This window comes from Salmo salar, chromosome ssa04 (assembly GCF_905237065.1).
Source record: "Salmo salar chromosome ssa04, Ssal_v3.1, whole genome shotgun sequence".
In the NCBI taxonomy this organism is placed as follows: domain Eukaryota; kingdom Metazoa; phylum Chordata; class Actinopteri; order Salmoniformes; family Salmonidae; genus Salmo; species Salmo salar.
The window spans coordinates 64,620,372-64,633,086 of NC_059445.1; the positions used below are offsets into that span (position 1 = coordinate 64,620,372).

Below are 12,715 nucleotides of genomic sequence, written 5' to 3' on the forward strand. Positions count from 1 at the left end.
AAAGGAAAGAAATCTGTCAAATTGAATCACATCTCACCAAGTCGGAGTTGGCCATTTCCATCTAGATCCATCTAGTCAGCGGTGTGGTCATGAAAAGCGGCCATACCTGATCCATCCAGGGGTGTGAAGTTTCTGTCGCCGGTCACCATGACCCAGCTCTTGTGTGGCCCGCTCCTCTGCTTCGCTGGCTGACGCCTGGGGTTCAAGCACAACGCCCAGTCAGAGAGACAAGCTTAATTACGCTCTCCCATTCCACATAGCAGCAAGGTGTGCCCATAGTGGTGGTTGTAATAGAATGTTGGTGTAGCTGAAGTGACAATGGGAGTAATGCCTCTAGTGCCAGATCAAAAAGGCACAGTGTAGTCAAAAACATGATTGTGTTTTATATACATTTCCAGACTAGGAGTCTGGAATAATACTGTGAAAATTATGATTTTGAAAACAGCCTGAAGTTTCTGCTTGTTTTGGTGGGATGGAGTTTTGGCCTGCCTCGTGACATCACCAGGCAGTAATTTAGTTAATTAACAAATAAGAGAGTTCCAAACCTCTGCCAATAACAGCTAGTTCAGGTTTCCCCTCCCCACTTAGACCCTTCCTAGCTAAATTCTTGCTTAAGAAAATGCTCTTTGCTAAAAATCTATTTGTTTTTCAACCATTTTAATTGAAAACAAATCACAGTAATATACTTAAATTGTTACCCAGAAATGATATAGCTATCTATAAAAAGGCTGCATTGGACCTAAGATTATTAGGCATTTAATAGCGCCATTTGAGATTGCTCAATCTGGGACTGGAATGTGTCTAGACATATCCACCCCACCTTGTAGTACAGAGGATTCAAGGTGATGTAAAATGGGTGTAATATTTTCACACCAAGTATAAGTAGTCTTAAGGCAGTAGTTAGGTACAGTGCATTCGGAAAGTATTCAGACCTTCACCTTTTCCACATTTTGTTACGTTACAGCCTTGTTCTAAAATGGATGAAATTGCCCCCCCCCCAGGAAATCTACACACTATACCACATAATTATAAAGGGAAAAAAATTGGTTTTGAAATTCTTTGCAAATTTATTAAAATTAAACTGAAATTACAGTTACATAAGTATTCAGACCCTTTACTCAGCACTTTGTTTAAGCACCTTTGGCAGCGATTACAGCCTTGAATCTTCTTGGGTATGACGTTACAAGCTTGGCACACCTGTATTTGGGGATTTCCTCCCATTCTTCTCCGTAGATCCTCTCACACGCTGTCAGGTTGGATGGGGAGCGTTGCTGCACAGCTATTTCAAGGTCTCTCTAGAGATGATCGATTGGGTTCAAGACCGGGCTCTGGCTGGGCCACTGAAGGACATTCAGAGACTTGTTCTGAAGCCACTCCTCCATTCCTGGCTGTGTGCTTAGGGTCGTTGTCCTGTTGGAAGGTGAACCGCCACCCTAGTCTGAGGTCCTGAGAGCTCTGGAGCAGGTTTTCATCAAGGATCTCTGTACTTTGCTCCACTCATCTTTTCCTCGATCCTGACTAGTCTCCCAGTCCCTGCCGCTGAAAAACATCCCCACACACAGCATGATGCTGCCACCACGCTTTACCTTGGGGATGCTTCCAGGTTTCCTCCAGACGTGATGCTTGGCATTGAGGCCAAAGAGTTCAATCTTGGTTTCATCAGACCAGAAAATCTTGTTTCATATGGTCTGAGAATCCTTTAGGCAAACTCCAACCGGGCTGTCATGTGTCTTTTACTGTCTTTTAGTGGCTTTCGTCTGGCCATTACCATAAAGGCCTGATTGCTGGAGTGCTTCAGAGATGGTTGTCTTTCTGGGAGATTCTCCCATCTCCAGAAAGGAATTCTGGAGCTCTGTCAGAGAGACCAACGGGTTCTTGGTCACCTCCTTGACCAAGGCCCTTATCCCTCGAATGCTCAGTTTGGCCGGGCAGCCAGCTCTGGGAAGCGTCTTGGTGGTTCCAAACTTCTTCCATTTAAAAATGGAGACCACTGTTTTCTTGGGGACCTTTAATGTTGGAGACATTTTTTGCTACCCTTACCCAGATCTGTGCCTCGCCACAATCCTGTCTTAGAGCTCTACGGACAATTCTTTTGACCTCATGGCTTGGTTTTGCGCTGACTTGCACTGTCAACTGTTGGACCTTATATAGACAGGTGTGTGCCTTTCCAAATCATGTCCAATCAATTGAATTTCCTCCAATCAAGTTGTAGAAACATCAAGGGTGATCAATGGAAACAGGATGCACCTGAGCTCAATTTTGAGTCTCATAGCAAAGGGTCTGAATACTTACGTAAATAAAAAAAAAAGGTGCTTTTTTATTTTCAATACATTTGCAAACATTTTAAAAACCTGTTTTCGTTTTGTCATTATGGGGTATTATGTAGATTGAATTTAATACAATTTTTTCCCCTCGTCAATGTAGAATAAGGCTACTGTTACAAAACATGGAACAGGTCAAAAGGTCTGAATACTTTCGGAATGCACTGTATGTACAGTATAGGTAGGTAGCAGGGTTTCCATTAGCCGGTAATTGCTGGCTTTTGGCCAACAAAATAAATCATGTACCCCGACTGTTGCGTGCTGCCTTACGTGCCTGCCCCTACTGATGAGGAGAGCGTGCGAGAGAGGAGCTTTGGGCTACTGTTGAATTCAAAGATGGAGGCCTTTTTAATTTAAGTAAAATGAAAGTTAGAGTATGCCAGGGTTTGCGTTAGGCAGTCTTTCGTCCGATAAAAAAAAATGGAAAGTAATAAATAAAATTGGCACCGGACATTGGCCAGGAGAAGAAAAAAATCCCTTTGAGAAATAATGCTTTTTAGCTCATTAATTGACTTAAATACCTGTTGACTGGTCATGCTTATCGGTCTATAGGTTAATTAGCATTATTTTGTGGAATTACATTGGCCCGTGTATAGCATATTCATTATACATATCTATCACACGCATACAGATAGAGCCTTCGAGTGGAAAATCTGACAGTGCAAGAGTTGCTGCTGCAGCATCTTGTGGTGCTTTCAAGACAACTGTGAACTCTGAAAAATCGAGGTCAAATAATGACTTCAGTGATCTTCAGGTCGGAGATCTAGAAAGAGGACCGAGTTCGATGACCGTTCCAAACGAATTTTCCTAGTCAGAGCTTGTTCCCCCCCCCGCCAGTTGTCTTGAACGCACTGAAGTTGGAAGTCAGATTTGAGTTCCCAGTTGTTTTGAATGCAGCATCAAACGGCAACGGAAGGCAGGCTTTATCAGCGCGTCACACACCACTTTGCAATGAGCCGAAGGCAGTATGCATTTTGAAAACATATACTTCATTGTTTGAAACCTGAACGTTTTAGTAGACATGACGCATGTCTTACCTTGCTTCAAGGTAGCCCTCCCTTTCTAACAGATAATTTCATCGGTCACATGAAACCGCTAGCATGCCCTTTTGCATTATGGAATGAACATTCACGCGTAGCCTACTGCATTGTGCGCATTGCTGCGCTTATAATGTGAAGAAATAGTTTATCAACTAAACGTTTTGAGCTATTGCATCAGACTCATGTAGCCTAGGCCTACTCGTATGAATTTGGGATCCATCGTCTCACAACTGTCCCAGAGTTTGTTTGGAATAGGCCATTTCTTTCTCGACAAGCTGACCAATAAAATAGGTAACGTAAACCTTTCTACTATAGTAGATTTACATAGGCTAGTGATTTTGCTGTTTGTTACTGGTCTTGTTGGCCGAGGAAAAGTAAATGTGGACAGTTCTAACATGTTCAAAGCACACATCAGAATTCGGTAAGAACCGCACATCGTTGCATCCTCGACTTGCATGTTCTAGTAATATCAATTACCATATTCTAAATGTGATCTGCACCGTGTGTGGACGCCCTAATCATGTTACGCACCCAATGCATATGGATCAGGTACATTTATCAAATGTCCGGCAATTGAAAATGTTGCTGGTCAAATGTCCAGCTCCACATTTTCCTAACAGAAACCATGTCTTATGCCTATAGTAAAAAGACTACAAGGGAGATGACCTCCATATGGCATTTTAATATTGTAGTGGACAAAGATGAGAAGAACGTTGGGGTGGCCAAAGGTGCAACTCGCTATTTTGGTAGGCTTGAATTTTGGAACTTTATAAATGTTTTCGTATTTATAATAATTTGTTTTATCATTATTGTAGGCCTATTTATAAAATATCATTAGCCTATTATTATCATATGTTGGGTATGGTATGCACTTCCTGGTAATTGCTGCAATATAGCCTATAACATTTTTGTGAAGGTTTAAACCAGTTCGCAAGTGTTTTGTTTCATTCTGTTGAGCCATTTTAAGTTCCAACTGCCGCAATATAATATCCTGCTTGTATTTCCCCTATAAAGAATGACTTGATCACGGCCGGCACGCTCATTAGGCATGATTACGTGGCCGCCTATGACGCCTTTTTCTGAGCTGAACTGGCCAACACATAAAACTTCACATAATTCTGACAAAAACAATGACAATTTCCATCAACCAGTGGCATATGGGCTTTTTAGGTGAGCTCTGATGCCGCCCTAAGATAAGCAGTGCCTACTTTGTTAAAGGCAGGGGCGCAAAATATTTAGCTTGTCTATTCTCAGCGCGCCTCTCAAGGGTGCTGTTGGAGAAACGCATCTCTGCAGCACTCCCAACATTCCATCAAAAACAATCAAACGCGCCTCCCAAGTGGCGCAGGGGTCTAAGCACTGCATCGCAGTGTTGCGTCGTAACTACAGCCTGGGGTTCGATCCTCGATAAATACAAATTTTCCTAACAGAAATCCTAGTAGGTAGGTACGAAAGCATTGTGCTTGTATGCAGCTAAGAGCTGTACCTGTCTGACTGGACAAGTCTTTGGGTGAGCAGGCCTCGGTGGCTGGGGGCGACGGGCTGGGGCGTGGCAAAGCCCGTTTGGAGGAGCCTGTGGGCAGAAGCAGATGCAGGGGAACCCAGGATCTGAGAGACAGGGAGGGGGAGGTATGGTGGAGGGGGACAATTATGAGATTATGTATGGGATATGTAGCCTGTAGACATTTAGACAATTGACATTGAGTCAGACATTTCTTCATATTCTCTCTTTTACAGACAGACACAGTAACTTTTTTAATTAATTTCCACTTAAATAGAATTTTCACCTTCTGACATCAATGCAAGTGAGATTGACTTAAGTGGAAGTTAGGCATCAAGGGGCAATTCCTTCATTACCAGCAGGGATCCTGATGGATTGCTATTCAGGCTGTTCGCAGCAAAGAGTAATGGCTGTAATAAAGTACTCCTATCTAAAAAAGACAAGACCTCCCTCCATTACTAGGCCTAGTGCTCACCGGCGTGCCCCCAGAGGCAGCATCCCCTCCCAGGGAGCAGTGGGCCATCTGGGCTTCCATCTCCTGCTCCTTCTCCTTCTCATACATCTTCAGGTTGTACTCCAGCTCTACCGCCAGCTGCTCGTCCGCTGCAAAGAACTCCTTCACCTCACTGCGGTAGTCCTGCATGGTCAGCTAGACAGCAGGGAGAAGTGTTATATGCCCTTAGGAGTTGGCCTTAGGAACAGATCTAGGATCAGACTAGCTTGAGAACCCAAGGACCAAGGGCCATTGACTACAGCGCAGCCAATGTGCGCAACAGTCCCGACACCCTGTCTAAATCTTTATAATCATTGTGTGCAATATGCTTTTGGAAACGTCAGAAACTTCATATCACCTCCAAAATAAATTTTACAAATACAGAAGATCCACTTACTGTGGGCTTCAACACAGATCTCCACGAGGTGTTTTGCATGGCACATAAGGATGCACATTTTAGTAAATTTGGCTGCGGACTAACAGACCCTCATTAACCGGTCAACAAAATTGTTTCCAAACAGTAAAATGACGTGACCAACAGGAAATAACATACATGCATACGTGGGATGTTTTTCATCAAGATGCAACAATAGAAAGCCTATCGTCTTAAAGTCAAAAAGCTATTATTGAACACGCAACTGCAATTAGCGGAAAAGCACCGCTCTAAACAACGCACTTAAAATGTTCAGGTTTTAAACAATGATACTGCCTCAAATCCACATTGCAAAGTGATGGGTGACGCGCTGATAGCATGCCTACCATTGACTATCGCCTATGCACTCAAATGGGAGGCGTGCTTTAACTTTGAGTTGAAAGAAGAAAATTGTAGCTCTTTAAAATCATGGCCATCAAAAAAGTTAACCCGCAATTGCATTTAGAATTGTTATTTGTTGCGTAATGACTGGGCTTATAAAAGAACGGGTCGCTCCAGTACCAGCTTTTTGAGGAGCTGTTCTTGCCCTGTGACCGGCGGCGATAAGCTATTCCGCTCCTCAAACTAGGCTCTGTATGCGTGATAAATAAGATACATGACGACTACCCAAAATCCACACACCAATTTAATTCCACTAAATTATGCTAATTAACCTATAGACCGATAAGCATGACCGGTCATGTGTCTTTTCAGCAGCTTACCGATTAACATCCCTAGTTGCACATTTACCTGAACTATGACACTTCCTGAGCTAAATAGAAACTCTGGCGAGAACACAGAAAAACATTGGCTAAAAGTGGTGTTTGACAAAAAATAAAACTCTGGAAATCTGTTTGTATTTGCAAAGTTATTTTTGGATCATTATTAAGTTGTGTTCCAAGGTTTCCAAAACTGTTTCGCAAAAAAAAAGAAAATGTTTCCAAATAAGAGTGTTTCAAACTTGACCAAATCACCTCAGCTAATCAAAAGGAACATTGAATGACTCCAACGTAGCGTTGGAATCAGAAGAGCCCTACTCCACTGTATTCACTATCCTGGTGGCTACAAACATTGTTATGGGATACATTTTGAACTGCAAACCATGCTCAGTCCTAAGTTCTTGCTTTTAATGTATTTTCAAAATTTCTAAGTTGTTTTAATATATTTTACATTTCTAATTTCGCTATCATACATTATACTTGACAATGGATGACGTGATGTCATGATGATGGCCGTCTTCCCTCCCTGCCTTACCTGGAGGTAGCCCATGAGGTCCTTCAGGACTGGCGAGCGCTTCTGTTCCAGCATGCTCTTCAGATTAATGATGATGGGAATCATGCTCTCGATGAACACTTTCTTCTGGACCTGTGGGTGGATGGATGAACAGTTAGCCGTTGGCCCCCTCTAGTGGCTTGGAACACAACATTTGTGGGTTTAAGTAGTGCTGGACAAATACATGTTTATTGTAAGTCACTTTGGATATAAATAGTAATATTAGCATTACTACTACTTGTTTTAGAATACAAAATTGTGTGTCCTATTAAGACGTGTTGCATGTAAAAGTGAAGAATTAAAGAAAGCTTAAATTGCAACCAAATCCAAGTCCTGGCCCCCCTTTTCATTATACTACAATTATCATAATCTATTATTACTACTACCATTATTCAAAGCTCAACATACCTGTGAGACAACCTTCTTCTGGGCCACCTGCATGACGGCCTTGGCCATGGCCATCTGCTCGTCCTCCTGCGGCTCGTCACCACCAGCCCCCGCCGCTCCGCTCAGTGCTGACAGCTTGATCTCCTTGAGGCTGAGGATCCCAAATGTCTCAGCCAGCACTGCCGCCCCGTCACCGTCCAGAGGCAGCTCCCCGTCCACAAAGCACGCTGAAGGGGTGGAGGCAGAGACACAGCGAAAGAGCGGGAAGCAAAGAGAGCATATGAGTGAGAGAGACAAAGGTGCAAATAGTCGATAAGCGCTCACCAATAAACATTTGAAGAGTACATGTAATTTCAATGTCGCAGTTTTCTTGGAGCACTTACCAAGGATGTTCTGGCTGATCTTGATAGTGATGTTAAAGCGCTGGGCGTCTGTGAAGTGCACCAGCAGGAACCTATAGATCGTGAACCTCCTCTCTTTGTTCTGGGCTCCTTTCAGGGAGAACTTAGCCTTCTCACTGGGGGACAAACAGACATTTACGAGTGTTTCCCAACCTGTCATGGACTAGGGACTGGCAAAAACTACATAATTGCTATTGAATAGAATGACACCCTTAAGTCCATTGTAACACATGGCAAACATTTCCATTTCGCACAATTGCTCATATAGTATTGCCAGTTCCATAGTCTAGCGAGTTCAATCACATTACAACAGCAAAGTCCCATAGTACTCATCCACTGATTAGAAAGCATTTTTACTGTGAAAATACCTTGTGACCATCTCACCATTGGAGTGGCTGATCAGCAATATCTCAGACTGCGAGTTCAGAATCAGCAACTTAGAATAGTCATCATCAACCTCGTAAACTCAGCAAAAAAAAGAAATGTCCACAGATCTTCATTGTAAAGAGTTTAAACAGTTTCCCATGCCTGTTCAATGAACCATAAACAACTAATGAACATGCACCTGCGGAACGGTCGTTAAGACACCAACAGCTTACAGACGGTAGGCAATTAAGGTCACAGTTATGTAAACTTAGGACACTAAAAAGAGGCCTTTCTACTGACTCTGAAAAACACCAAAAGAAAGATGCCCAGGGTCCATGGTTATCTGCGTGAATGTGCTCCTGGTATGCTGCAAGGAGGCATGAGGACTGCAGATGTGGCCAGTGCAATAAATTGCAATGTCCATACTGTGAGATGCCTAAGACAGCGCTACAGGGAGACAAGATGGACAGCTGATCGTCCTCACAGTGGCAGACCACGTGTAACAACACCTGCACAGGATTGGTACATCCGAACATCACACCTGCAGGACAGGAAAAGGATGGCAACAACTGCCCGAGTTACACCATGAACACACAATCCCTCCATCAGTGCTCAGACTGTCCGCAATAGGCTGAGAGGCTGGACTGAGGGCTTGTAGGCTTGCTGTAAGGCAGGTCCTCACCAGACATCACCTGCAACAACATCGCCTATGGGCACAAACCCACCGTCGCTGGACCAGACAGGACTGGCAAAAAGTGCTCTTCACTGATGAGTCGTGGTTTTGTCTCACCAGAGGAGATGGTCAGATTTGCGTTTATCGTCGAAGGAATGAGCATTACACCGAGGCCTGTACTCTGGAGCAGGATCGATTTGGAGGTGGAGGGTCCGTCATGGTATGTCACAGCATCATCGGACTGAGCTTGATGTCATTGCAGGCAATCTCAACGCTGTGCGTTACAGGGAAGACATCCTCCTCCCTCATGTGGTACCCTTCCTGCCGGCTCATCCTTACATGACCCTCCAGCCTGACAATGCCACCAGTCATACTGCTCGTTCTGTGCGTGATTTCCTGCAAGACAGGAATGTCAGTGGTCTGCCATGGCCAGCGAAGAGCACGGATCTCAATCCCATTAATACGTCTGGGACCTGTTGGATCAGAGGGTCAGGGCTAGGGCCATTCCCCCCAGAAATATCCGGGAACTTGCAGGTGCCTTGGTGGAAGAGTTGGGTAACATCTCACAGCAAGAACCAGCAAATCTGGTAAAGTCCATGAGGAGATGCACTGCAATACTTAATGCAGCTGGTGGCCACACCAGGAATAATGTGTCCCTCAACAAAGGGGCGGTCAAAATCAAAAGTAACAGTCACTTTTGATTGACCGCCCCTTTGTTGAGGGACACATTATTCCATTTCTGTTAGTCACGTCTGTGGAACTTGTTCAGTTTATGTCTGTTGTTGAATCCTGTTATGTTCATAAAAATATTTACACATGTTAGGTTTGCTGAAAATAAACGCAGTTAATTGAGGATGTTTCTTTTTTTGCTGAGTTTAGAAAGCAATTGGTAGCCAATATAAAACTACTTTTTGCCAAAAATAGGAGCATAATTGTACCTGTCCGTTTGAGGGAAATTGTTGTAGGTCTTGTTTTTCTCATAGGAGTTGAAGTGGAAGATGCACTCAATGAAGTGCTGTGAGAACATCACTGGGTTCTTCTTGAGCAGGAGGTGAACCAGGCAGTACTCACACAGACTGGAATGGAAATAAATATGTGATTTACTAGTTCACTCAGTTCTGTTCATTTTTTGCTTTTTGTATTGAGTGCATTGGAACTGGTGACAGCATACATAATGATCACCACTTACCTAGCAATGGTAGGGTCAGAATCCACCAGCACTGCAACGAAACGGAAGAACAGCGAGCCCTTCCATTTGACAAACTCTTCCTACAAACAGCAACGATTCATAATTCTTTACCCTCTTCCTGACAGTGACAGGTTTATCGGAAAAAACTTCTACATTGTGGCTTTAGCAAGCTGAATTCAGGAACAACAAGTATATATAATTCCAGGATTACAGCAACTGAGAATAACATTTAGGAGGGCATAGTCATTTAAGAAGACTGATACATTTTAAATCAATCAAGCCATAGTAACACTTAATTTTCTGTCAGTTTATTGTCCTCCGGCCACAACCGGTACAGCAGAGGGCGCTGTCTATTGTTTCTGAGTCCTACCTGCAGCAGGTTGGTGAGCATGGTGAGGGTCTGCTTGCGGATGAGCGGCTCCTTATCGCGGAGACAGGCCGACACGTTGGGAACGTAGCGGTCAACCATGTTGGTGTAGCGCACGCACAGGTCACACATGACCACAACCACATTGCTGCGCACCGCCAACTCGCTGCACAGTTCCAGTTCGCGGGCGAACGCCGGAAGGTACTTGCGGGTCAGCTCCTCGTGCTGCAGGCACAGCTTACCTGGAGGGAGACGGGAGGGGTGGAGAGTTAGCTATCCAGTTATTTTTGGAGCAGAGTGCTTATGGTATGCTACTCTTCCAGCAAAATGAAGGCAGTTATACAACTCTAAAAGCATTGTGTACGTGCACTCAGGCCCCTACTCCACTACCATACATCTATAGCACAATGGTGTAGGGGCTAGGGGTTGTTTCTGGACAGTGTCTCAGCCAAAAATACATTCATTTCCAGGAAGGAGGACTGAGGTGAGGTCATACCTAGAGTGATGACAGCATGAGCCCGGATGCTGCTGGGCATGGAGGAAGCCTTAAACTGAGACAGAGGCTGGGAGCCGGCCAGCTCCTCTGACCCCTCTGTTAAAACACGAAACACACAAAACATGTAGTCTAAAGAAACATTCGACATAGCTGTGAATGGACCAGAAGAACAATGCATAAGACTGATAAATTTAATGTGACCAAAGATACTGAACAACTGAATTTACAAAAGGTTTTTCCCGCTGCAGCCACTTAAGGGTTCCATAACATTCTAATATTCTCTGAATAATGTATTCAAATACCTGACTGTTGTTCCACACTGGAGGTGAGGACAGACTGGACAAGGAGCACAATGCGTTTGCCCACTTTGGAGGGACAATGCAGCGACGCCACGCCTAGTGTGTACAGGTGCTTCACCTGACCGGAGAATAAAATTCAATGAAGCCCAATTAATACACAAAAGATCCAGTTTATACTTGCTTTGCAATAGTATTCAAAGGACCTGTCAATGAGTGATTCTGTTTAGATGTTAATTTCTCTCACCACCAAATCCTCATTCAAATTCTGTGCTCCGTTTTCATTCAGGATGACGCTGGAAAGATACGCCTCACAGAGCGAGACTAGTTCTCCACAGTGTTGGTTAAGGAATGTCTGCAAAGCATAATTTAACTTCTGGTTAGCTAATACAGTCCACATTAAAAGATTGGAAGTGAGTTACTGGGATTTATTCTAATATTTGAGGCTCGCATACACAAAAACTACCTGTGTGTCACTGACTGCCTCTGCCTTGCCCAGTCGACACAGAGTCTCCACACTGGCACTGATCACCTCCAGAGGCATGTCAAAGCTCTTCAGCCAGGTAATAATGTCCTCTGCCATTAAAAAATATAAAATAAGTTAGATTCACGAACAAGAAGTAAGGATAGCTAGGGTCAGGGCCATTTCCAGACCACATGATGCGAACAGGAATAAATCTGGACCCTAGTTATAGTCAAGGGCACAGAATTTCTCCCAATCAGGAAAAACTCCTACAATAGAGGGGAGGGATCCAGGGCCTAAATATTTTTATTTTATTTTTTTTAATCTACCAGCCAAAATATTTACCATAATTGCAAAGAAACAGACAACCATACACTGTAATGTTCCTAAAAAACAAGAAACGTAATAAGAATTCATGTGGCATATTGCAAAAATGTAATTTTAACCAAAATATTCAGCTGCCCCTTTAAGAGCAGGATGTTACCATGGTAACAGGGCCACTCCAGTCATATGAGAGATTTGGGATCTGACTAGGGCATCTCTTCACTATCAGTTGAAGCAGCAGACTCAATCTAACATTGGAAAACAACCGAGCTTGTGAACAAAACAATGTAAATAGCCAAGAAACACAAGGACAAAGTCTCAATTTGTAAACTTGAGTAGATTAGACTAACTTTTATGCTTGTGCGCAGCACCTCAAACTAAATCATACAGCACTTCACTCAGTACGCACAGCTCCTCTCCTCTGCTGCTTGAGGCAAGATATAGGATGCATATTTCTTTGTACGATTAGCCGATACGAAACAAAGTTGCAGAAAAACTAATATTTCTCTCCTATAAATTGTGCTCATACTTTACTTTTTTATATTTTTTATTTGCGAATGTAATGCTTGCACTGTAGAGCCCTGCAAATTGACCACCCGCCAACGTGGCTGGTGAAACACACATTCTTAGCTATAGCTAACTCTAGCCACATTTGGTAGGTGTTAATTTTATGCCTTGGAAGGAGCCATCTTGACAGCTCATCCTGTGTCATCC

The 12,715-nt window shown here is 43.5% G+C and overlaps 1 protein-coding gene across 3 annotated transcripts in view; it reads right to left on the bottom strand.

Moving 5' to 3' along the window:
* The window catches only part of ncapd3 (non-SMC condensin II complex, subunit D3), a 35,041-nt gene that overhangs the window by 3,103 nt on the left and 19,223 nt on the right, over positions 1–12,715 (bottom strand). For all 3 annotated transcript variants that reach the window (XM_014197635.2, XM_014197634.2, XM_045717246.1), the window contains 13 exons: positions 11,681–11,790; positions 11,462–11,569; positions 11,221–11,335; positions 10,919–11,014; positions 10,426–10,664; positions 10,056–10,135; positions 9,805–9,942; positions 7,810–7,943; positions 7,448–7,653; positions 7,022–7,132; positions 5,338–5,511; positions 4,848–4,969; positions 107–195 (listed from right to left, as the gene is read on the bottom strand). In XM_014197635.2, the coding sequence (XP_014053110.2) occupies positions 107–195; positions 4,848–4,969; positions 5,338–5,511; positions 7,022–7,132; positions 7,448–7,653; positions 7,810–7,943; positions 9,805–9,942; positions 10,056–10,135; positions 10,426–10,664; positions 10,919–11,014; positions 11,221–11,335; positions 11,462–11,569; positions 11,681–11,790 (1,722 nt within the window). The remainder of the gene's footprint in view (positions 1–106; positions 196–4,847; positions 4,970–5,337; positions 5,512–7,021; positions 7,133–7,447; positions 7,654–7,809; positions 7,944–9,804; positions 9,943–10,055; positions 10,136–10,425; positions 10,665–10,918; positions 11,015–11,220; positions 11,336–11,461; positions 11,570–11,680; positions 11,791–12,715) is intronic.